Source organism: Euphorbia lathyris, chromosome 6 (assembly GCF_963576675.1).
Source record: "Euphorbia lathyris chromosome 6, ddEupLath1.1, whole genome shotgun sequence".
NCBI lineage: Eukaryota > Viridiplantae > Streptophyta > Magnoliopsida > Malpighiales > Euphorbiaceae > Euphorbia > Euphorbia lathyris.
In genome coordinates, this window is record NC_088915.1 from 74,613,649 (window position 1) to 74,636,727 (window position 23,079).

A 23,079-nucleotide genomic window follows, 5' to 3' on the forward strand; every position below is an offset into this window, starting at 1 on the left:
TGTAAATAAAATTTTATGATTACATTTAACTAAACAAATATATGTGTCGTAATTTTAATTATATATTTCATCAATTTCTTTTTTAATTTATCAACCAAACATAGTAATTCATATTTTTCATATTTTTCTCATTTTTCACGTTTTCATGTCTTTTTTATTGATTTTAATTATGCAAATAAATTTTATGATTATATTTAACTAAATAAATATATGTGTCGTAATTTTAATTATATATTTCATCAATTTCTTTTTTACTTTATCAACCAAACATAGTAATGAAATCATTATTCCATTCCATCTCAACTTTAATTATATTACATTGTATTATGCCATACCAAACCGACTCTTAATATATGGATTGATTAGGAATATGTTATTTTAAGGGCTTGTTTTACCATATGTGCTTGGTATCCGTAAAAGTATTGTATATTACTATTAGTAATTGATAGGGACATTTTATCTTATCCTTGTTTCATGTTCTTAATTTAAATTAATTTAGCTTTTGTTTTATTATTTTAAGTTTTTATTTACTTTTACAACATTTATGTTATTTTTATTAAGTTTTATATTATTTTTAATAAAAGATTGTTATATTTAATTTTCAGTTTTTTAATTAAAAGAACTTTTTGTAAGTTAATTAATTGATTTTGAGAGTTATGCGACAGATTTTCATAGGATTCAACAATCAAAAAAAGTTTGATCAAGACTAAGGACGATTATGCACGATCAGAGCCCGACGGAAGCTAGCTCGTCGAGCTGGAGCTGCAAGCTCACCGAGCTGGCAGTCAAAATTCATCCCCATAAGCTACTGGTCTCCAACTCATCGATCTCGAGCCCCGAAGTCCACCAATCTTGCATCCTAGCTCCAAAACTACCGAGAAATCCTTCAATTTGACCCAGTCTCACCTTTTTTAATATGCAATTGCAGAATCAGATATATGTAAACAATATAAAATATTTTGTGGCAGGTTTATAACTTATTTTTAGGTTTTATTTTTTTTTTGTATTTAAAGACCTTGGATGTTCAACCCAAGTCAGCCATTAACAGTCATTGTTAGTCATTTTTTAGCTAGATTTATCCATTATTTTCTGTAGCTAGTTTTCCATCTTTGTATCCATTTCCATCTAGAATTAGCCAGTTTTTAGTTTTATAATCAACTAGATGGATACCCTCACTTCGTTTCGGGACGGTTTTTTTTATTAAAATTCTATAGTACAATATTATCTATTCAAAGTTGACAAACACAAATTTTTTTTATTAAAATTCTATAGTACTATTTATTCAAAGTTGACAAACAAAGATTTAATATGACCACAAATAAATAAATTAGAGATATGTCGTTTTGAATCAGAAAATTAATTTTGGAATAATCATGAAATTGGAATAATCATGAAACCTTTTACCACTAAGAAATTAGACTCAATACCATTCTCATCGAATCCATCGAATCTTATTAATACGAAGAAGTAAACTCTATTTTTGAATTTTGGGTAAATCCAAATTTTTGAGTCACTAATCCATTTCGAAAACTGACCCAATAATTAAAATAGATATTGCCACAAAACAAAACATGAATAGATTCTGCAAAATCAAAAGTACTCCATATAAAATCAAGCTGTCAAAACAAAAATGTATTTCATTTGAACCTCTGCAAATTCAATTCATTCTTTCAATTTGATATAATATAGTAGCTAGATCCACATTATGGGAAAGTCAAATCCCAAATGGGTTGCTACTCCAAAAATAATCAGGACAACAAAAACACAAAGACAATCATCATACTTCTTTATCTAATGACAATTCTCAAAATTCTTTTCCCAACTCTCACTGAAAAATTGATAACCCCAATAATCATTAAGGACTTCTTCTTCATCTCTGGATGCTTTTCTCAAAGTATTTATTCGATGTCATGGTACCGCTTTCTTCTGCTAATTTGGCCAAAGACACATGTGAATAAAAAGATCTCCAAATTTGACAAAAGAGGGAAATCAAGAAAGAAAAATAGAGTGGTATATCATTAACCTTCAACTCAATGTAGAAAATGGAAACTACCTTTACTCTATATGAACACAGACCTGCCAATTGAATTGTTTTAATAAACAGTTTAAATGGAACACGCAAATGCATACAAAATAGAACTCGAACTCGAATGAGGAAATTCATATTGGAGAAATGAAATCCCCTAATTGCCTCGTTATTCCCACGGTGTAGTTTTTGAAGGCAATTGAAAACAAAACAATAGTAAATTTTCGTTGAAATAAACCTAGATAAAAAGATACAGACAATGACAACGCATGTAGTTAGAAACCAAACAAAGATTACCGATTTCTACATGAATGAAGCAGAGTTCGTGTACAACCTTAGAGTTCTTTCGCATTGAAAAATTTCACATCATTTACATTATCCTCCATAGAATAATTATGAAAAAAAAGTGTAAATGTTATCATGATTGGTATTAAAAAAAAGTTAAAGAATAATATTTTTTTTGCTATTATAACAAAGAGAAAAAATTCAGAGGTTGGAACTATACCTTTTTAAAATAGAGTAACAAAAAAGATAGAAAAACTTTAATAGATGGACAGGTTTGCCAAATTGTAAATGCAAAAAACTCTTATGAATATAATAAAAACATTAGCAGAATTTTTAACATTAATAGCTCCTAAGCAAAAATTAAACTCTGAAGATAAATTCAATGTAAACCCAATATGTGATAGAAGCTAGCCAATACATCTCCAAAACCATCGCAATAAATCACAACATACCAGAACTGTAATAACAAAATATATATATATATATAATAAATAATAAGCAAAACCAATTAGAGAAGAAAAAATATAACTTAAGCTATAAATAATTACCTATCTAAAAGTCCAGAAAAACAGAGTTATGAATGTATAAACAAACCAAAAATTATCGACCTAAAATTATTGTCAAACAAAAATACACAGTCAAGAATGTATGAAAAGAGATTTCATACCTGACCTAAACTTTACTGTTGTAGAAGAAATAGAATCCTAAAACTGCAATCAGAAAAACAAACACAATCCATGAAAAAGGAATTAAAACCCAAAGAGCTTACCTAAGAAAAAAAGAGAGCGAGAAAACCTTGATAGAGAGTGGTAGGCAAGGGAGATTTTCCGTCGACAGGATAAAACGACTACGAAAACAGAATCATCAAATTTCCAGCGATCCACTACAATCCATGGAAGACAAAATGAGTTTGATAGAACAGAAAGGTAAGCACACATACAACGCCAAAGGTAAAATAGATCTACAAAGTGAAATTGAACAACTACCTAAATATCAGTGAAGATTAATTACACAAATCAGTAGATAGATACACAAATTATAAATAATAAAGATACAAACCTCAACCATAAGCAAGCATCATTGAAATTAGGAGAAGAAGAATGCAAGGATATAGAAGGTATAAATATGGGTATATAGAAGGAATGGAAACCGATAATAGCAGACGACATCTGAAAACCAAAGCAGATGTAGGTGAGAAATTGAAAGAGTAAATTAAGATGAAGAGACAGATCTGAAAGAAAACTCACCAAAGGGAGAAGATGATGCCCGATTCGGAAAATCGCACAAAGACATAATAAGAAAATCGCAAATTTTCTGGAACAATAGAAATGATCGGAGGCGCAAATAAAGAAGAAAGCTAAGAATCAAAAGCAAAGATACTGGTAAAGTGCCAGAAATCTTCTCTAAAGAGAATACACCAGAAGAAGAAAGCCAGAGATGAAAGGAGAGAAGAAGGGAGTATGAAGAAGGTAAGAGAGGAAAGAATTTTCAGTAGAGAGAGAACGATTTAGAGGCACGGGTTTCTAAACAGGAGAACAACGAAGAGTGAAAGCATCTCAAGAGAGGAGAAATACCAAGAAGCTTTAGACAACCAAACGGTGTCGTTTTTGTGTGCCAGGACTGAAAATTGTTGGTGAATGGCAGGGGTAATACTGTCAGTCCGAATTTAAGGGCAACATTGGAAAAAATTGGAAAAAAATTTCTAATTTTACTGTTCCCAACCCATCACTTTTATATGTATATATATAATTTCCATTTATTAGAATCTAGAAAACTATTTGTAAATTGCATTTCCTTTGAGAGCAGCCTAAACCTTTACCATCCACCATCTTCATTTGCAAAAAAAAAAAAACATTCATCAGCCATTAATACATAGGCAATCAATGTTCCACCTCCGATTCAGAACACGATTGCTCGAGTCAACGAGTTTTAAATGTGATATATCGATCTCTTCCCCTTTATTCTTGTCCAAAAAGTGAGATCTTTTTCGGATTTTGAATTTGTTGTAAGCTGTGACAAATTTCACGATTTTTAATCTGAGTTTCATTTGTATTTCAGTCATTTGTCTATAATTTTTAATTATTGCATTCAGGAATTTGATTGAATTATTCATAAGTCTGAATATTGCTTAGAGTTCATGTTGTGAGTCTAATTCGGTCTTCCATACCGAAGATTATAGGTATTGACAACACCATAGTAACAGATCTGATTTTTTGAACCCTTAAAGTTATTTATGGTGCGGACAAGGGAATCACGTACTAAGTACTATCCTAGGATAAGTCAATTCAATCTTCTTACATTTTTATAATGATAATTTAGTTTATAAATATGTTTGAACATTGCTTGAATTACTCTTTTTTATCGAATCACCACGATTCATATTCATGGGAGTTTACAATTAACCTGGATCAAACTTAGATTTTGGAATTAGATTAGAAAAACATCCAATCCACTTTCTATCCCCTAAATATCAGTTTGGGAAAGTAAGGGGATGCCAAATGTTGGTTATGAAAGTGTAACCAAGAATGGCGCCCCTCTAGTTTATTTGTATTGTCTGTCCGAAGGGGTAGCCAATCGACGATCCATCTAACCGATCGGCAATATAACCGTTGATCAGTTACAGTAAAACCTCTATATAGGAATACTTTATATAGGAATAACCTCTATTTTGTTATAAAAAAACTCGGTCCCAACTTGGGCCAGTTATAAATAGGAATAACCTCCCAAACGTTATTTGTTATATACTTTTCAAGTCCCACCTTTAGAAATTATGCCTCCATATAGCAATAATTATATATTTATATGTATATATTAAGAATTCAAACTAAATCATAAAATATTAAAAAAAAACTATTGAAATTATTTACGAGTTGGAAACCCAAACTACAACTTGAAATTATAAATATTTAGTATTCTTATTGATGTTTATATTTTTCCCATAAAACTCTTTCAATTATCTATATATTGAAAACCTAAACTCTAAATTGAAATTCTAAATATTTAATTTATTCCATTAATGTCTATTGTTATACATTATATATAAACCATGTATGCCTATGATAATTTTAACCAATTTCAAGTGGTATTATTTAAAATTTAAAATTATATGTGTTGAAATTTTTTATTATACCAAACTCTATTTAGTAATAATTTCTAAATTGTTATACAAATAGTTCGGTCCCAAATGTATTCCTATATAGAGGTTTGACTGTACCACCTTTTCATATTCAAGGTGTGTAATTGATTATGCATTTATTTAAATACATAAATTAGATTAAATGTCTTCAATAATATCTATTGATGAATTTTCAATGTTTTAACACCGATTATGCATTTATTCGGATGCACTAGTTAAATTAAATGTGTTAAATACAGTCTATTGATTATTTTTTGAAATTTTTAACCCCCGGTAGAAGGGAATTTTCTATATTCTTAAATGTACATAATATGGAAAATCAATGTTTTTGCCCGAGCGTAATCCATTTAAAATCAAAATAACAGGTCGTTCAAAATCAAAATAACGTTAGGCCTTTTAGGATGGATCATTAAAAATTATCCAATATACCTCTTGGACAATATCAAACAAGTCCAAATTATCCAACACACCTCTTAGACGAGGTCTCAAGCGCAATCAATTCCCAGAACCTCTTGGACGAGGTATTATAAAAGTCCAACACAGCTCTCGGGCGAGGTGTCAAGCCCAACCAATTTTCAGAACCTGCTGGATGAGGTATTATAAAAGTCCAAAACACCTCTCGGACGAGGTCTTAGGTCCATTCTACACTCATTCATTGCGTGATTAAGTTAACAGTCTCCCCGAGACAAGGGGATCGTGATGCAAGAGGCAAATGAGGCATTGTCACCACCTTATCATCCTCAATCCGGAGGGAAAAATACTTTTTCTTAGGAAAATTCGATTGACGAGAGATGCGGGTAGTGTAGAAGAGTGTATACTATGAAAAGACACGTCAACTTCTTTGGTATCATTTTCTTTTTCAAATCCGTTCCGCTCAATGCGCTTCGCTCCTCTCCGCTCCATTCCGGGATAAGCCCCTTGGATATTATGAGCTATATCCAACAGAGTGACAGGTTTTCTTTTGATTCTTGGTTGATTTTGAGTGACAAAACACCACATCAAACACAAAACACTTAAGATTACAACAAATCAAGTTCTATACACTTCATCTTGTATATAATTTGGTTTTCTGAAGTTACTGATAGAATCTCAAAACATTGTTTTTTATTCCAAAGCTTCATTACTTCTACTCTAAATTGATCCTAAACGCATTTAGAATCACTTTTCAAACTTTCCGGAGCAATTTTGATCAACTTTATATGGGTTTTGGGTTGTTGCTCCAATTTCTGGAGTTTCTTGTTCGTGGATTTACCACACTACAAACTGGATAATTGTTGTAAAGGTAACTTCTGAAGGGTTTTAACAACCTTATCCTTTAAATTTGCAGCTTGTTTCAAATTTTTGTACCATTGTTCCGTCTTCTAAGAAGCAGAACTATACTTACTAGTAGAAAAATGATAATTTGCATTAATACATTTGCATCGGTCCTTATAAAGTGCGATGCAAAAGGTCCATTTGCATCGGTTCTTTGTTTGAGACATTTAATATTTGCATAGGTCCTTAATAGGAGCCGACGCATCGACCATGTTAAAAGGGCCGATGCAAATATCAATTGAATCATTTACATCCGCCCCTTAAAAGGAATAGATGCAAATAACTGTATTATTTGCATCGATCCCTTAAAAAGACCGATGCAAATAACTGTATTATTTGCATATACACTTTATAAGATACCCACATAAATTTTTAAAAAATTAATAAAATAGAAAGAGGGTATTTTATAATTAATTGTACAAACATAAACATAAATAAAAAATGAAATAACTGGCAATATCATCAAATAGAAAATGAAGAAATTACTAGAATTAGGGTTCTTTAACATAGGTATGAAACATAGAAATTACATAATCCCTGGAAACCATCCAAACTTCCATGCTCTGTAGAATCTCTTTATAGAGCTCTAACGATGCTTTCTCTTTTCTTTCCGTTTGACTGTATATTTCCTTAGAGAAGATGAGGGCAGAAGGTGGACGAAGGATTTAGGGGTTTTGGGTTTTGGGGGATTTTTCATACAAAACTCGATTTTGTTTGAGAATCAGCCGTTGTTTGTAAGTTTAATTGGGATTCTGTAATTGAACCACAAATAAGGATCATTTACGATGTACGCGATTCACACACGTCCCAAATGATAAACAAGAGGTTTTTAGCAGTGGTGGAGCCAGGACTCAAACTTCGAGGGCTCCACTGTATGTAATTTTTTTTTTCGTACGACGACTCAAGAATTTGATCCTACTATAAATGTATTTATATACAAAAGTTGTTTTGGATTTTTTTTTCGGTATGTTCACTGTTCACCAGTAATTGCTTGAGCTAAAATCTAAAAATACCTAAACTAATAGGATTCTATTTAAATTTGTCCCTAAAACTAAAATCTCTAAATATCACCAATTCAATTCAATTCACTAATTGAATCCAATTCAATTCAATTCAATCCAAATCCCTAAACCTTAAAACTAAAATACCTAAAATCCCTAAATATCACAAATTCAATTCAATTCAACTGAATTCACCAATTAGAATCCCTAAAACTAAAATGCCTAAAATCCCTAAATTAGAAATCTTAAATTAAACTCTAAATTTTAATTCCCTAAATTAGAAATTCTAAATTAAACCCTAAATTAGAAATCATATATTAGACCCTAAATTAGAAATCTTAATTAAAGATTATCTAAACAAACAAACAAATAACATATTAATAGTCATAGTCCCTTAAATTAGAAATCTCACAAAAAAAACCCAATTTAACAATCTCTAATTTAAATCATGAAACTAAACCTACTACAAATAAAATAAAGAATCAAAAACAAAAAACTTACTTGGAAATTAGAAGTTGAACGAGATTAAAATTGATTGATCAATTGAAATTTATAAATAAATAAAGATGGACCAATTTGAAAAATTACAGCTCCTCTCAATATTCCCTTTTTGCTTTCTTTGTCTGATATCTCAAAAAAAAAAAAAAAAAAAAAAAAAAAAAAAAGAAGCAAAGTTAAAAGCACTAGAAGACATAAGAAGAGGAGGAGGAAGGGAAATGTCATTCTCTAATAAAACAGAAGTATAAAAATAAAGAGATGGGAATGGCATTTTCGCCCTTTCCATCTCTTTATGTTTTATAACCCTTCACAGTCCAAAACGACATCGTTTTGGACTATTTTAGGGTTAAAAAAAAGATGGAAAGGGCATTTTCACCCTCCCATCTGTGAAGAAGAAGACACTTCGGTGTCTTCTTCTTCAGCCGCCATGGCTGTAGGGGCTCCAGCCATGGCGGCCTCTGGTTCCATCAAGGTTCAAAACCCTTATTAAAGAGGTTTTCGGTGGGACCGGAGGGGCGGCCGACCCTCTCTACTTCCTCTGGCTCCGCCCCTAAGTCATTAGTGACGCGCATTCCTCACACACATTGTTATTAACTAACAAACTAGGGTCAATAGCGACTCACGTTTCCCATGTGCATCGTTATTGGCCCACTTTTCTTTTATTTTCTAAAACCTTAATTATTCTTAGTTTTTCTAATTTTTCTTTGTAATATGTGTGAATAAAAAATTAGGTAAAGTTCAAATAAAACCCCTGTGGTTTCACTAATTTTCAGATAAAGGACTGTGGTTTACTTTTTGTCAAAACAAGGATTGAGTTTTCAAACTTGAATTAATGCTATTAAAACCATCTTTAACGACCTGAAAATGAAAATTTTCAAGAATTAAAGTTGTTCAATGTCATATTTTCTATGGAACTGCATTTTCGATTTTCGAAAATCATCTTTTTTGGAACTTTCTCACTCTAAACATTAACTTTCTCTCTCTTTACCAAACATCACCTAAACAATCTCAAAATAAAAAAGTTGAAGAATTAAAGTTGCTTAAAATATTAGTAGTTCTTAAAATATGTCATTTTTGAAGTCGTCCAATGTGATTTTAATAGTATCAATCGAAAAAATCATTATTTTGTTAAAGTTAAAAACCTCAATCCTCGTTTTGACAAAAAGTAAACCACAGTCCTTTATCTGAAAATTAGTGAAACCACAAGAGTTTTATTTGAACTTTACCCTAAAAAATTTATATTCCACAAACAAATTTTTTTATATCCAATTATTGACCCTTAAAAGTGAATTAATTAATAAAAATATTTATATCATATAAAAATAGTATATATAAATTTGAACTTAATATACAAGAGATTAATTAATAATCTAATGTATATTATTGTAAATAATAGAGTAATAGAGAAATTTAGTAAATATCATATACTAATATAGAAATTAGTAAATGATATAGACCCACAAACAAGGTCAATAGCGATCCCATTCCCCTTGCTCGTCACTATTGACCCACAAACAAGGGAACAAACAAACCAAAATTGAATTTAGTTGGATCATTTTTCTCAAAGATGATGAATTTGACGATATTACTCTGAGTTGATGGTCATATTCCCTTTATAGTGATCGGAAAAGAGAAAAAGTGAAAAGAGGATGAAGTTCTCATGTCAATTTCTAAAATGTCACGTTCTTGAGAGTAGAGAAAACAATTTATAACATTAATCCAACTTAATGCCACATCATCAAATATAAAAAAAACTAATGCCCTTGATTAAAATCTGTAATATTAAATCTCATGAGATGAGAATATATAAGATAGTATATCAAATTCGAAAATTTAAGGATGTTTTTAAAAAAAAAAAATTTGAGGATGTTATTATATATATTCAACGATTACCAAATCAATTCTCATCCATGCTTTTGTTTTTACATGGAAAAGAAAGAGGAAATAGAAGGCAAATCGATTAAGTAACTACAAGTTTGAAAATTTGGAGGATTATCTAGAAAAGTTTGATCTATATATTTTCCAAGAAATCAAGATTTATGGCAACAAGAGTTTGCCATTCATGAATCAAATATTAATGGCTGACTTTTCTTACAGATCTAAAAAACAAGTTGACCCTTTAAAAAAAAGTTTTAGTATTATTATTTGTTTTTAGAGTAAATAATTTCTGGGTGTCCTATTTGGCATAATATCTATTTGGTTCTCTAAACTGTGATTTGAAAGTCAATTAAAATCTTAAACTATCAAAATAATGAATCAGATTGCTGAACTAATAAAAAATCATCAATTAAGTCATTCTAAACAAAAATCACCAATTGAGACTTCATCAAAATCATTCGGTTGAACGGTTTTAGATCATTTTCCCCAAACTCATTTTGAACCAAACATATAGATTATTACAGTCTATATGAAATAGTCACAACTTCTGATTTTAAGATAGGATGAGGATTCAATTGATAATTTTTGCTTATCTGATTGATGATTTTGATAATTTAGGGTCCTAATTGACTTTGATGCTTTAGTTTGGAAATCCAAATGGATATAATCTCTTCCTTTTTTTTATATAACATATTATTTAATTCTTCCAATTTAAAAAATACATTATAAAATTCATATCTTATCTTTTATCGCGGTTAATCCAACTTTATATTTATTTTTTTCAGATTTTAAACCCAACATACATTAGTCATAATCAATTGATATATTAAAAGAATATGGTTCAGTGCATGAGATCTTAACCTCATGCAAACTGTCATTTTCACTTTAGAGAAAATTATCTTATTCATTTGTCAAAAGCAAAGTATATATTAGTTGATTATTTACACATGAATAAAAATAATTTATTGGGGTTATATATTTAGAGGATTCCAATTTTTAGTCTAAAAGTTTGTTTGATTCGGATTGTTTGTTTTTTCTGATAATTTTCAATGGTGGATGCTTCTTTGATTTGCTTTTTCTCAAAATAGCTATAATAGTCAATTTTCAATCCTAACTAAATATTATATATTTATTGTTAGAGTAAAGTAAAAAATCCAAATAATTTTATAAAAGCTAAATAAATAAAAATAATGATTAGTAAAAAACTCTAGTAGTTCACTAAAAGCTCAAACTTCGAGTTTTAGGGGTGTTTGTTATTGCAGTGTTTCACGTTTTATTATAAACTAAATGAAATATAGTGTTTAGTTTCAAAAAATAGCAGTTTTTAGATTTTTTTTATGGAAATAATCGAGTTTCGGAGCTTTCTACAAAAAGCTTCTTTTTTAGCTTTTCATGAATAATTATTTGTAGTTATTTGCTATTGACAAAATTATCTTTCTTATTCCACAAAATATATTTATTCTCTAACATTATTTCTATTTCAATAACATTGTCAAAAGAAAAAAGTTTTGCTACGTTTGATAAAATTTTATTTTGATTTTATTTATTTGTTTAGATTAGTTTATTAATTATAAATATATAATTTCCTTATTGATCAATTTAAAATATGTTCATATTAGACATTTTACATACTAATAGAATAATAGTTAAATAACTAATACAAATAGTTAACTGTTTATTCTAATAACAGTTATTAGCTAACAGCCGAAGCAAACAGATCAACCATTATTGTTTGCTTCAAAACAGCTAATCATGAATAGTTTAAAAATTTAATCAAACACTTTATTATTAACAACTAACAGCTGAATCAAACATGTCCTTAATAAACAAACCTCTAGTTTGATCCATTATTATATTAATTTGAAATGGAAAAAGTAGAAATTGATTTTAGTCAATATTTTAATTATTTGAAGTAATATAATATCTAGTTTATCTCTGTCGGCTTAGGATAGTCGCCAATTTATTTCGCAACTGTTGATAATATATTCAAAAAACATATGCTGCAATGTATAGATACTTACCATTTTTCTAACAATCACTGCTTCTTTTTCAAACTTTGAATTTGAAAAGTCAAATTCTAATAGTATAAAACACATGTAATAAACAAAAATATAAGAACCTAGTTGATTTTTTTATTTTTTTGTATTTTTCGCTTTTAAATTTGGTCAACTAGAGAATTAAATTATTCTCACTATTTATAATTAAAAAAAAAGAAGCTAAAATCCAATCCCAACTTCACTATAAAACCAGAAAGAAGTTGCATTAATTTTCATTCCTAAACTAACAAAACCATGTCTATTTCCTCCTCCTTTTTCTGCCCTTTCTTCCCCAAAACATCCCAATTTTCCCTAACCAAAACATCAAAACATCCTCAATTTTCTAGACCAGTTTCTTGTAAAACCACAAAAAATGAAGACCATAACCAAAATAATCCCACTACTAGAAGAGATGTCTTACTTGGTCTAGGAGGGTTCTATGGTGCAACCACACTTGGTCTTGGTCATGACCAATTAGCCATGGCTAAGCCCATTTTACCTCCTGACCTAACCAAGTGCGGGAAAGCCGATTTACCAGTCGGTGCACAACCCACAAACTGTTGCCCTCCACCCTCCACAAACATCTCAGATTTCAAGCCTGCTTCTTCCAACTCGCCTCTCCGAATCCGTCCGGCCGCTCATCTCGTTGATGATGCTTACATTGCTAAATACACCAAAGCCGTTGAGCTAATGAAAGCCCTACCGGATGACGATCCTCGGAGCTTTAAGCAACAAGCTAATATTCATTGTGCTTATTGTGATGGTGCTCATAATCAAATAGGGTTTCCTGATTTAGACCTTCAAGTTCATAATTCTTGGCTCTTCTTCCCTTTTCATAGATACTATCTTCACTTCCATGAGAAGATTTTGGGTAAATTAATTGATGATCCCACTTTTGCTTTGCCTTATTGGAATTGGGATTCTCCTGACGGAATGTTTTTACCGACGATTTATGCTAACCCTAATTCTCCACTTTACGACGAACTTCGTAACAAGAATCACCAGCCGCCAAAGATGCTCGATCTTGATTATAACGGCACCGATGAAGGTACGATATCGAATCAAGATCAGATTTCTAGCAATCTTACTGTAATGTATCGGCAAATGGTTTCTAACGGAAAGACATCGACGCTTTTCCTCGGTGAACCGTATCGACAAGGTGACGAAGCTGACCCAGGTGCCGGATCGATGGAGAATATCCCTCACGGCGCGCTTCATATCTGGACCGGGGATAACACCCAACCGAATCTTGAAAACATGGGAAATTTCTACTCAGCAGGAAGAGATCCCATCTTTTTCTCTCATCATTCTAATATTGATCGATTGTGGACGGTATGGAAGAGTTTAGGAGGGAGACGAACCGACTTTACCGACCCAGATTGGCTCGATTCAGGGTTTATTTTTTACGACGAAAATGCAAAGCCCGTCCGAGTTAAAGTTAGAGACTGTCTTGACACTAAAAACCTCGGATATGATTATCAAGAAGTTGACATTCCTTGGCTCCAATCTAGGCCAACACCAAGAAAATTGGTCAAGAAAGTGAGTTTTTCGCATCAAAATCACCGACAGAATGTAGCTTTCGCCGCAGTAGCAAAGAATTTGACGCCAATAACTTCATTTCCATTTGTACTAAACAAGCCGATAAGCACAATGGTTCGTCGGCCAAAGAAATCTAGAAGTAAGAAGGAGAAAGAAGAGGAAGAGGAAGTGTTGGTGATAAAAGGGATAGAGTTTGAAAAAGATGCAGCAGTGAAGTTTGATGTGTTTGTTAACGACGAGGATGACTTCCCAACCGGACCAAGTTCGAGCGAGTTTGCAGGTAAGACCGTCAATTTCTTACACAATACCATTATCATTTCTATTACATTTATATTATAGATCATGTAACGCGATTATTATGACATGATAACTCATTTTGACACTTTTATTTACAGGGAGCTTTGTGAATGTACCTCACAAGCATAAGCATAGTATGAAGAAAACGAAGACAGTATTGAGATTGGGAATTACAGATTTGTTGGAGGATTTAGATGTTGAAGGTGATGACAGTCTTGTGATAACTTTGGTGCCTAGATTTGGCAAAGGACTTGTCAAAATTGGTGGAATCAAGATTGAGTTTGCTCGAGATTGATGATCTGCAGATTTAGAACAAATTTTCTTGTATTAGAATTTGATTTTAGTTTGGTCCATTCTTTTAATTATTTCAAGTTTTTTTTATTATTATTTACCCATTTTTCGGTTCGAGACTCGTCAGACACATTTTAATTAATAAAGTATCTCTCCATTAAATAAAGTATCTTTCCATTAAATCTTTTTGCGTACATTTGTATTGGAAATCCAAATATAAATATAGTTTAAGCGATTTAAATTACCATATGGATATGGTCCATAGATAATTACCATTTTTCTAACAATCACTACTTATTATAATAACTTTGAGTTTGAAAGGTCAAATTCTATTCACAATTTTATATAGGATTTTGCGGATTTATGAGTAGAAAAATGGGATACTTTTTGTTACAAAAAAAAAATCATGTGTTTTACGAGAAGTTTTACAGTGAATAATAGATCCGACCAATAAAAAAATTAGTATACATTCAATGCGCCACGTTATTTAATGATATATTACATGTTTTATAATTTAGGATTTGTAATTTGAGGTTTAGGAATTTTATTTTAGTGTTTAGAATTTTATATAAATAATTAACTAAAAATATTTAATTAATCAATTATATATGTTAATATTTAATTTAATGTGTTACGTATCATCAAATTATTATTGTTTCATAAAAAAATGTCATATATTATTCCATTAACTTAAAAAGTACAAATACAGTAAGAAAACAAATAGGAATAAAACCTTCATCCCATAGAGGTTATAACCAGTACAAGACCCACAAAGGAAAAAAAAAAATAGGCTACAAAGAGCAATAAAAGGACTACAAAAAGTAATAAAAATTATAAAATGAAGAAATATAACAAACATAGAAATCATATCCTTTTCGTAAATCGAACCCCGTTGCAAAACCACTGTAATCCATACTTTATCACTTAGGCTCTTCCAGACATTCGTATTTGAGTCGTTTCTATTTGTGCAACCATGCAGATCTATAGATCTACACACAAGATAAACCTTTTCCGCTCTTGTTAAGACCAAAAAAAGAATAAAAGAAAGAAGTATAGCTCACAAGTGTCGATATGACGGAAAAAGAAGTTTAAGAATGTATATAGATTTCAAATTAACATGAAAAGGTAAATCTAAAGCTAAAAACAAAGGCTAAAATATAAATGGAAGGAGAAAGGAGGAAAACAAACTTCCTTCTTCATCCTCTAAGTAAACCTGAAAAGGTGACGATGACGGTGGTGATAGCGGAAATGACCTGCTCTGAAAAGAAGAAAAGCAATGAAAGGAAAAAGTAGAGAGAAGGAGGAGTCTCTCTCTCTACTTTAACAGTGAGTAAATTGTTAGGAAACAAATTCATAGGATGAATTTATTGGTTTGTAATACAGATAATTGTTAGATGTTATTAACCAAAAAACCAAACGAACACAGAAAATATACAAACAGTAAAACTGGATATTAAAAGAATAGAATTTAGACAAATCTGAGGCATGTGTTAGCAGTTTCCTTAAGAAAGATGTCATCGCTATTGACGGTTGTCTCCTAGAATACAATAGATTACGCAAGCGAACTCAAACCGTGTGTAGACTCGTTATCACCGGAGTAGAAAAACAAAGAACATTATGAACAGACAAACAGTTTTTTCAACCACTTATGAATTTGACAATCCATTCTATATAAATGGAACTCGAAAAGATGTCTTTTCACGAACGAACACGACTGTACACGGACAGACACGACTGTTCACGTACGAACATGACAGTTCATGAAAGGAGGTGTTTGTTGGTATTTAAATTAATATATAATTTTATTCAAAATTTTCTAACAATCCTCCACATGAATAAAATTGGAAACGAGACGATTACGACGTGGTGGTAACTTTCTATAAATTGATATCCTTTTCTAAAAAAAAAACATCTACCTATTCATTTTAGTTTGGTCCATTATTTTAAGGCTCAATACATCACCAGCTCCGTGAACTTGTCCATAATAGTAGATTGGCTCCCTGAACTTTGTAAATTTCTCACCAGCTCCCTACACTTGCTTATTTCGTATCACCAGCTCCCTAAACTTATCTATAAAAATTTATTAGCTTCTTGAACTTTACAAGTATCTCACTAGCTCCCTAAACTTGTTTATTCTGTAACAACTAAATACAAAAATCATAATACTAACTCGGGTTAAGTTGCAAAAATAGTCTTAACATTTTGGGTCAGGAGTAATTTTACCCCTAACGTCTAAAATGGTGCAATTTTACCCTTAACATTGATATATTGAGTTAATTTGAGAAATAATTCATCAAACTGCCTTCTCGGTCATGAATCATGTTATCTACACTTCACGTGTGCGTCATTTTATCAGTAACAAATCACAAACATATGTTGAGATGAGAATATATATATATATATATATATATATATATATATATATTGTCTTTTGTACGAATTGGACAAAAAAAATCAAAAAATTTATAAATATCAATCTCCAATTCTATTATTAAATTATAAAAGACATGAAATCTTTTTTTAGAACGAATCGATATGCAATTGGTGCAAAATAAGGAACAAAAATATTTGTGCTTTATAATAGTGTCTGAAATTGTCCCAAATTATCAATGTTAGGGGTAAATGTGCTCTTAACTACTAACGTTAGAGGTTAAATTACTCATGACCCAAAATATTAGAGGTATTTTTGCACCTTAACCCTACTAACTCTCGATCCTCATCATTTCGATCTCTCAATCCTACAACACTAACTCTTATAATAGGTTGAAAGGAAGAGGAAGAGAAAAAATTACCTCACAAATATATGAAGATGTATTTTCAGAATTTAGATTTAATAAGTTTTTGTTTTTAGTTGTTACAGAATAAGCAAGTTTAGGGAGCTGGTGAGACACTTGCAAAGTTCAAGGAGCTAATAAATTTTTATGGACAAGTTTAGGGTGGTGGTAATACGAAATAAGCAAGTTTAGGGAGCTGGTAAGACATTTGTAAAATTCATGGAGTCAATCTACTTTATGGACAAGTACAGGGAGCTGGTGATGTATTAGTCCTTATTTTAATTATTTGAAGTTGAATATATTATCTAAATTTTCAACTAAAAAAACTAGTTGGGTAACTACTACGTTACCTCCTTAAATCTAGATGTTGTCTATTTCAGCATGTGAGACAACCGTCATTAATTCTTTGTCAGCTTAGAATAGTCGCCAATGTACACATAATTACCATTTTTCTAACAATCACTAGTTATTATAATAATTTTCATTTTGAAAGCTCAAATTCTAATCAGAATTTTAAATAGGAATATATATATATATATATATATATATATATATATATATATATATATATATATATATATATATATAAAATTTTAGGGATTTATTAGTAGAATTGCAATATTTTTTATTACAAAAGAAATCACATGTTTTACTAGAAGTTCTACTATAAATCGGATGTAATAGATTTTATCAGTAAAAAAGAGATGCATATCATTATTTTATGGCCTAAACCATACGCAGCTCCCTGAACTTATCACTTTTAGTCATTTTGCCCCCTGAACTTACGGGACGACCCATTTGCCCCTTCAACTATTTAAAAGTGGTATTAATAACCCCCTGTTTTCATTATAACGGAAGTAATTATGACATTTCTCATTGCAAGCACCAATGTCATAATAAAAAGGGTTGTGCCCTACTAAAATAACCTGCAAATGAGATTAGTATAGACCGTATACAAGTTTTCGTGTAAAAATTGCATATATGATTATGCACTACTAAAACAAGGTGCAAATGAGGTTATATATATGCAAGCGGGTTCTAATACTTCCATGAACACTTGTACTAATGTTAGAATTTCATTTTATTTCCGTTATAATAAAAATAGGGGGTTGATAATACCATTTTCAAATAGTTAAGGGGGCAAATAGGTCGTCCCGTAAGTTCAGGGGGCAAAATGACTAAAAGTGACAAGTTCAGGGGGTTGCGTATGGTTTAGGCCTTATTTTATTGAAAAATCATTGGTATAAAAAATAGTAATATAATCATTGGTGTAAAAAAGAGATATATAAGAAACTAGGTGATTTTCTATTTATTTTAGGGTTAAGGTGCAAAAATACCCCTAACGTTTTGGGTCAGGAGCAATTTTACTCCTAACGTCTAAAATGATGCAATTTTACCCCTAACGTTTGTAGCCAAGAGCAATTTTACCTCTAACGTTGATAATTTGGATCAATTTTAGACACTATTATAAAACACAGACATTTTTGTTCTTTATTTTGCACTAATTGCATATCAATTCATTCTAAAAAAAGGATTTCATGTTTTTTCACGTTTATCTAATTCGTACAAAAGACAATACATTTTTTTCACATCTCAACATATGTTTGTGATTTGTTACTGATAAAATGACGTACGTGTGAAGTGTAGATGACAAGATTCATGACCGAAAAAACAGTTTGATGAATTATTTCTCAAATTGATCCAATTTATTAACGTTAATGAAAGCCCTACCCGACGATGATCCTCAGAGCTTTAAGCAACAAGCTAATATTCATTGTGCTTATTGTGATGGTGCTCATAATCAATTAGGGTTTCCTGATTTAGATCTTCAAGTTCATAATTCTTGGCTCTTCTTCCCTTTTCATAGATAATATCTTCACTTCCATGAGAAGATTCTGGGTAAATTATTTGATGATCCTACTTTTTGCCTTATTGGAATTGGGATTCTCCCGACGGAATTTTTTACTAACGATTTACGCTAACCCTAAATCTCCACTTTACGACGAATCCTGTAATAAAAATCACCAATTGTCGACAATGCTCGATCTTGATTATAACGGGACCAACGATGGTACGATATCGAATCAAGATCAGATTTCTAGCTATCTTACTATGATGTATCGGAAAATGGTTTCTAATGGAAAGATACCGAGGCTTTTCCTCTGTGAATCGTATCGACAAGGCAACGATGCTGACCCAGGTGGCGGTTCGATCGAGAATATCCCACACGGTGTGGTTCATATTTAGATCGGGGATAACACTCAATCGAATCTCAGAAAACATGGGCAATTTCTACTCAACAGAAAGAGATCCGATCTTTTCTCTCATCATTCTAATATCGATCGATTGTGGACAATATGGAAGAGTTTAGGAGGGAGACGAACATAATTTACCGACCCAGCCGATGAAAATGCGGAAACGGTCCGAGTTAAAGTTACAGAATGTCTTAACACTAAAAAACTCGGATATGTACGTTAGCAAGAAGTTGACATTCCTTGGGTCCAACACCAAGAAAATTGGTCAAGAAAGCAAGTTTTTTTGCATCAGAATCACCGATAGAATGTAGCTTTAGCCACAGAAACAAAGAAATTGACGCCAACAACTTCATTTCCATGTGTACTAAACAAGTCAATAAGCACAATGGTTCGTCGGCCGAAGAAATCGAGAAGTAATTACTAGTGCATATATATGTCACAGTAGTTACAAAATGCATAGACTAATTAGATCATAAACATGATTAAATGTTTATCAAATAACTAGATAAATCGTGGCAAATCTAATCGTGGCAGTGGGATAGACATGGCGAGAAACGAGATAGGGAAGAGAAATCATCCCCTGAGGAGCCATATTAATATGATAGATCCTAGTCCCGAAGTAAAACTGAGAATAGGAAGATAGTTTGATTAGTGTATATATATATATATATACACACATAATATCTTCACTTCCATGAGAAGATTCTGGGTAAATTATTTGATGATCCTACTTTTTGCCTTATTGGAATTGGGATTCTCCCGACGGAATTTTTTACTGACGATTTACGCTAACCCTAAATCTCCACTTTACGACGAATCCTGTAATAAAAATCACCAATTGTCGACAATGCTCGATCTTGATTATAACGGGACCAACGATGGTACGATATTGAATCAAGATCAGATTTCTAGCTATCTTACTATGATATATCGGAAAATGGTTTCTAATGGAAAGATACTGAGGCTTTTCCTTTGTGAATCGTATCGACAAGGCAACGATGCTGACCCAGGTGGCGATTCGATCGAGAATATCTCACACGGTGTGGTTCATATTTAGATCGGGGATAACACTTAACCGAATCTCAGAAAACATGGGCAATTTATACTCAACAGAAGGAGATCCGATCTTTTCTCTCATCATTCTAATATTGATCGATTGTGGACAATATGGAAGAGTTTAGGAGGGAGACGAACATAATTTACCGGCCCAGCCGATGAAAATGCGGAAACGGTCCGAGTTAAAGTTACAGAATGTCTTAACACTAAAAAACTCGGATATGTACGTTAGCAAGAAGTTGACATTCCTTGGGTCCAACACCAAGAAAATTGGTCAAGAAAGCAAGTTTTTTTGCATCAGAATCACCGATAGAATGTAGCTTTAGCCACAGAAACAAAGAAATTGACGCCAACAACTTCATTTCCATGTGTACTAAACAAGTCAATAAGCACAATGGTTCGTCGGCCGAAGAAATCGAGAAGTAATTACTAGTGCATATATATGTCACAGTAGTTACAAAATGCATAGACTAATTAGATCATAAACATGATTAAATGTTTATCAAATAACTAGATAAATCGTGGCAAATCTAATCGTGGCAGTGGGATAGACATGGCGAGAAACGAGATAGGGAAGAGAAATCATCCCCTGAGGAGCCATATTAATATGATAGATCCTAGTCCCGAAGTAAAACTGAGAATAGGAAGATAGTTTGATTAGTGTACACACGCATATATATGCAATATCATGTAGGGTCATATATCTTAATGAAATAAGTTATTATTATTAGAGGTATGGATGGGAACTCCAAAGGATAGCGGATTCAGATTTGAAATACACCCCCTTCATAGGGGGTGTATTAGGGCCTCTTATTTTGACTGCCCATTGTAATATGTTTTCATCCGAAAGACCTGTTAGCATCAAAGATCAGAAGAATCATTACAGCTAGAAAGATGAAATCGGGAAGAGTTAAAGAAGAAAATATGGATTGACAATAATACCTTCGATGGTGATAAGCCACATTGGGTTCTCCAAGTACAATCTGCATAGGTCCAACAAGACTAGTCACTAAACACGTGCAAGGGAAGTCATTATACAATGTAAGTGTTCTAGGTCTGAATGTATAGAATGTTGTGCAACTGAACGATTGAAAAACTTATTATTTATACTGGTTTGAGAGTGGCTAAGTGAAAGGTCATGGAAGGGGAAATGGTAGTGCGTTTATGGTTTTGTGTAATGATGTTAGTGTATTAATGACATGCCTTTTGTTTTGTAGATATCAGACTTGGAGATTTATAGGTCTAATAATGACTTCAAGATATGCAGCGATACAACAAGATCGATATTGTTTCCCACTAGATATGTATTGTTTATTTTTTGAGTTTTAATTCAAAAATTTATTTATACAAATGTAAACAGAGTATGAGCATTGGTCTCCAATTAATTTAAAACTATTGATATACATAATTTCATGTTCATTTGTATACGTTTCATTATTCAGGTAAAAACTAGAAATTCATTCGAAGAATAAAGCAAAGAGTCACATTTAATTAAAAAAATGTCATCTAAACAATAATAAGAAGACACACAAGAAAAAATCGAATCTGTCATCTGAAAACAAATCCATTGATATAATTGATTAAGACCTAAATTATACTATTCATTTGCAATGAAAATAATAGAAATTGATTTTAGTTTCTCCATTATTTTAATTGTTTCAAGTTTAATATAATATCTAGTTTATTTTCAACTAGAATGGCTAGTTGTGTAGCTACTACGTAATAAGGTAACATGTTACCTTAACTCTCGATGTCTATTTGAGCATGTGAGAGATCGATCGGTCATTAAATCTTTGTCAGAATAGAATAATATATTATCATATGGTCCATAGATAGTTACCATTTTTCTAATTATTATAATAACTTTGAGTGTGAAAGGTCAAATTCTGTTCACAATTTTAAATAGGACAAGTATAACAATAGAAAAATGAGATACTTTTTATTATATAAAGAAATCATGTGCTTTCCAAAAAGTTCTATACAATGGATAATACTAATAAAAGTGGGAGAAATTTTAGTATGTGCAGGATAGGACACATCATATATTTTAAATTTTATGGTTTATAATTTAGTATTTAGGATTTTTATATAAATATTTTTTTTTATAGAAATTGGGACGGGACAGAATTTGAGTGGGGTGAAATATTTAATTAAATTTTTTTTTGAATAAATATATTTAATTAATTAACATGTTAATTTTTAAATTATTGTACCGTTTGATTTTTTTTTGTTGAGAAATGCTTGTAATTTCATTATGAAGAAATACAACAAGCAAAATGTAAGGAATAAAACCTCACATGATTACAGACTAAAACAAATACAATATCCACAAAGGGATAGAAATGACTACAAAAAGCAAAAAGAGTCCATAAAAGGCAAAATAACACAAAATAACAATATATTTCTCGTTAATCCAAATCTGTAGAAAGACATCTGCAATCCAAACTTCATCCTTTAGACCATTCCGAACATTCGGATCTGAGTCCTTTTTTTGTTGCAACCACGTAGATTTGTTGATCTACGGACAAGATAAACCATTTCCGCTCTTGCTAAATCCGAAAAAAGCATAAACGACAAAATAATAGAGAGCAGATACAATCCGACGGGTAATAGATTTATTGTACCGTTTGATTTGATGTATATTAAAATCTCTTAAAAAATAAGATAAATATTATTATTTTGTTAACAACTCA

The 23,079-nt window shown here is 31.3% G+C and overlaps 1 protein-coding gene, 1 long non-coding RNA gene and 1 pseudogene across 3 annotated transcripts; 2 read left to right on the forward strand and 1 right to left on the reverse strand.

Moving 5' to 3' along the window:
* Positions 1-1,608: 1,608 nt before the first annotated feature.
* LOC136233167 (uncharacterized) lies at positions 1,609-3,871 on the reverse strand. Of its 2 annotated transcripts, XR_010690717.1 has the most exons (4): positions 3,559-3,871; positions 3,371-3,480; positions 3,107-3,194; positions 1,609-3,021 (listed from the first exon to the last, which is right to left on the reverse strand). It is a non-coding gene; the product is annotated as an uncharacterized lncRNA (long non-coding RNA). The 2 variants fall into 2 exon arrangements; XR_010690716.1 differs by having other exon boundaries at positions 1,609-3,194; positions 3,559-3,867.
* An 8,535-nt stretch (positions 3,872-12,406) lies between these two features.
* On the forward strand, positions 12,407-14,483 carry LOC136232834 (polyphenol oxidase, chloroplastic-like). The gene is made up of 2 exons (XM_066022270.1): positions 12,407-13,993; positions 14,109-14,483. The coding sequence occupies exons 1-2, from the start codon at positions 12,430-12,432 to the stop codon at positions 14,303-14,305; spliced, it is 1,761 nt and encodes a 586-aa protein (XP_065878342.1). The 5' UTR covers positions 12,407-12,429; the 3' UTR covers positions 14,306-14,483.
* Positions 14,484-18,790: 4,307 nt separating this feature from the next.
* On the forward strand, positions 18,791-19,463 carry LOC136233548 (polyphenol oxidase, chloroplastic-like; annotated as a pseudogene).
* The last annotated feature ends 3,616 nt before the right edge of the window (positions 19,464-23,079 follow it).

Bases quoted from the DNA above. Each gene is read 5' to 3' on its own strand.
- LOC136232834 (XM_066022270.1), top strand. From the start codon at position 12,430: ATGTCTATTTCCTCCTCCTTTTTCTGCCCTTTCTTCCCCAAAACATCC. The intron at 13,994-14,108 runs GTAAGACCGTCA...TTTTATTTACAG, and splicing joins AAGTTCGAGCGAGTTTGCAG to GGAGCTTTGTGAATGTACCT.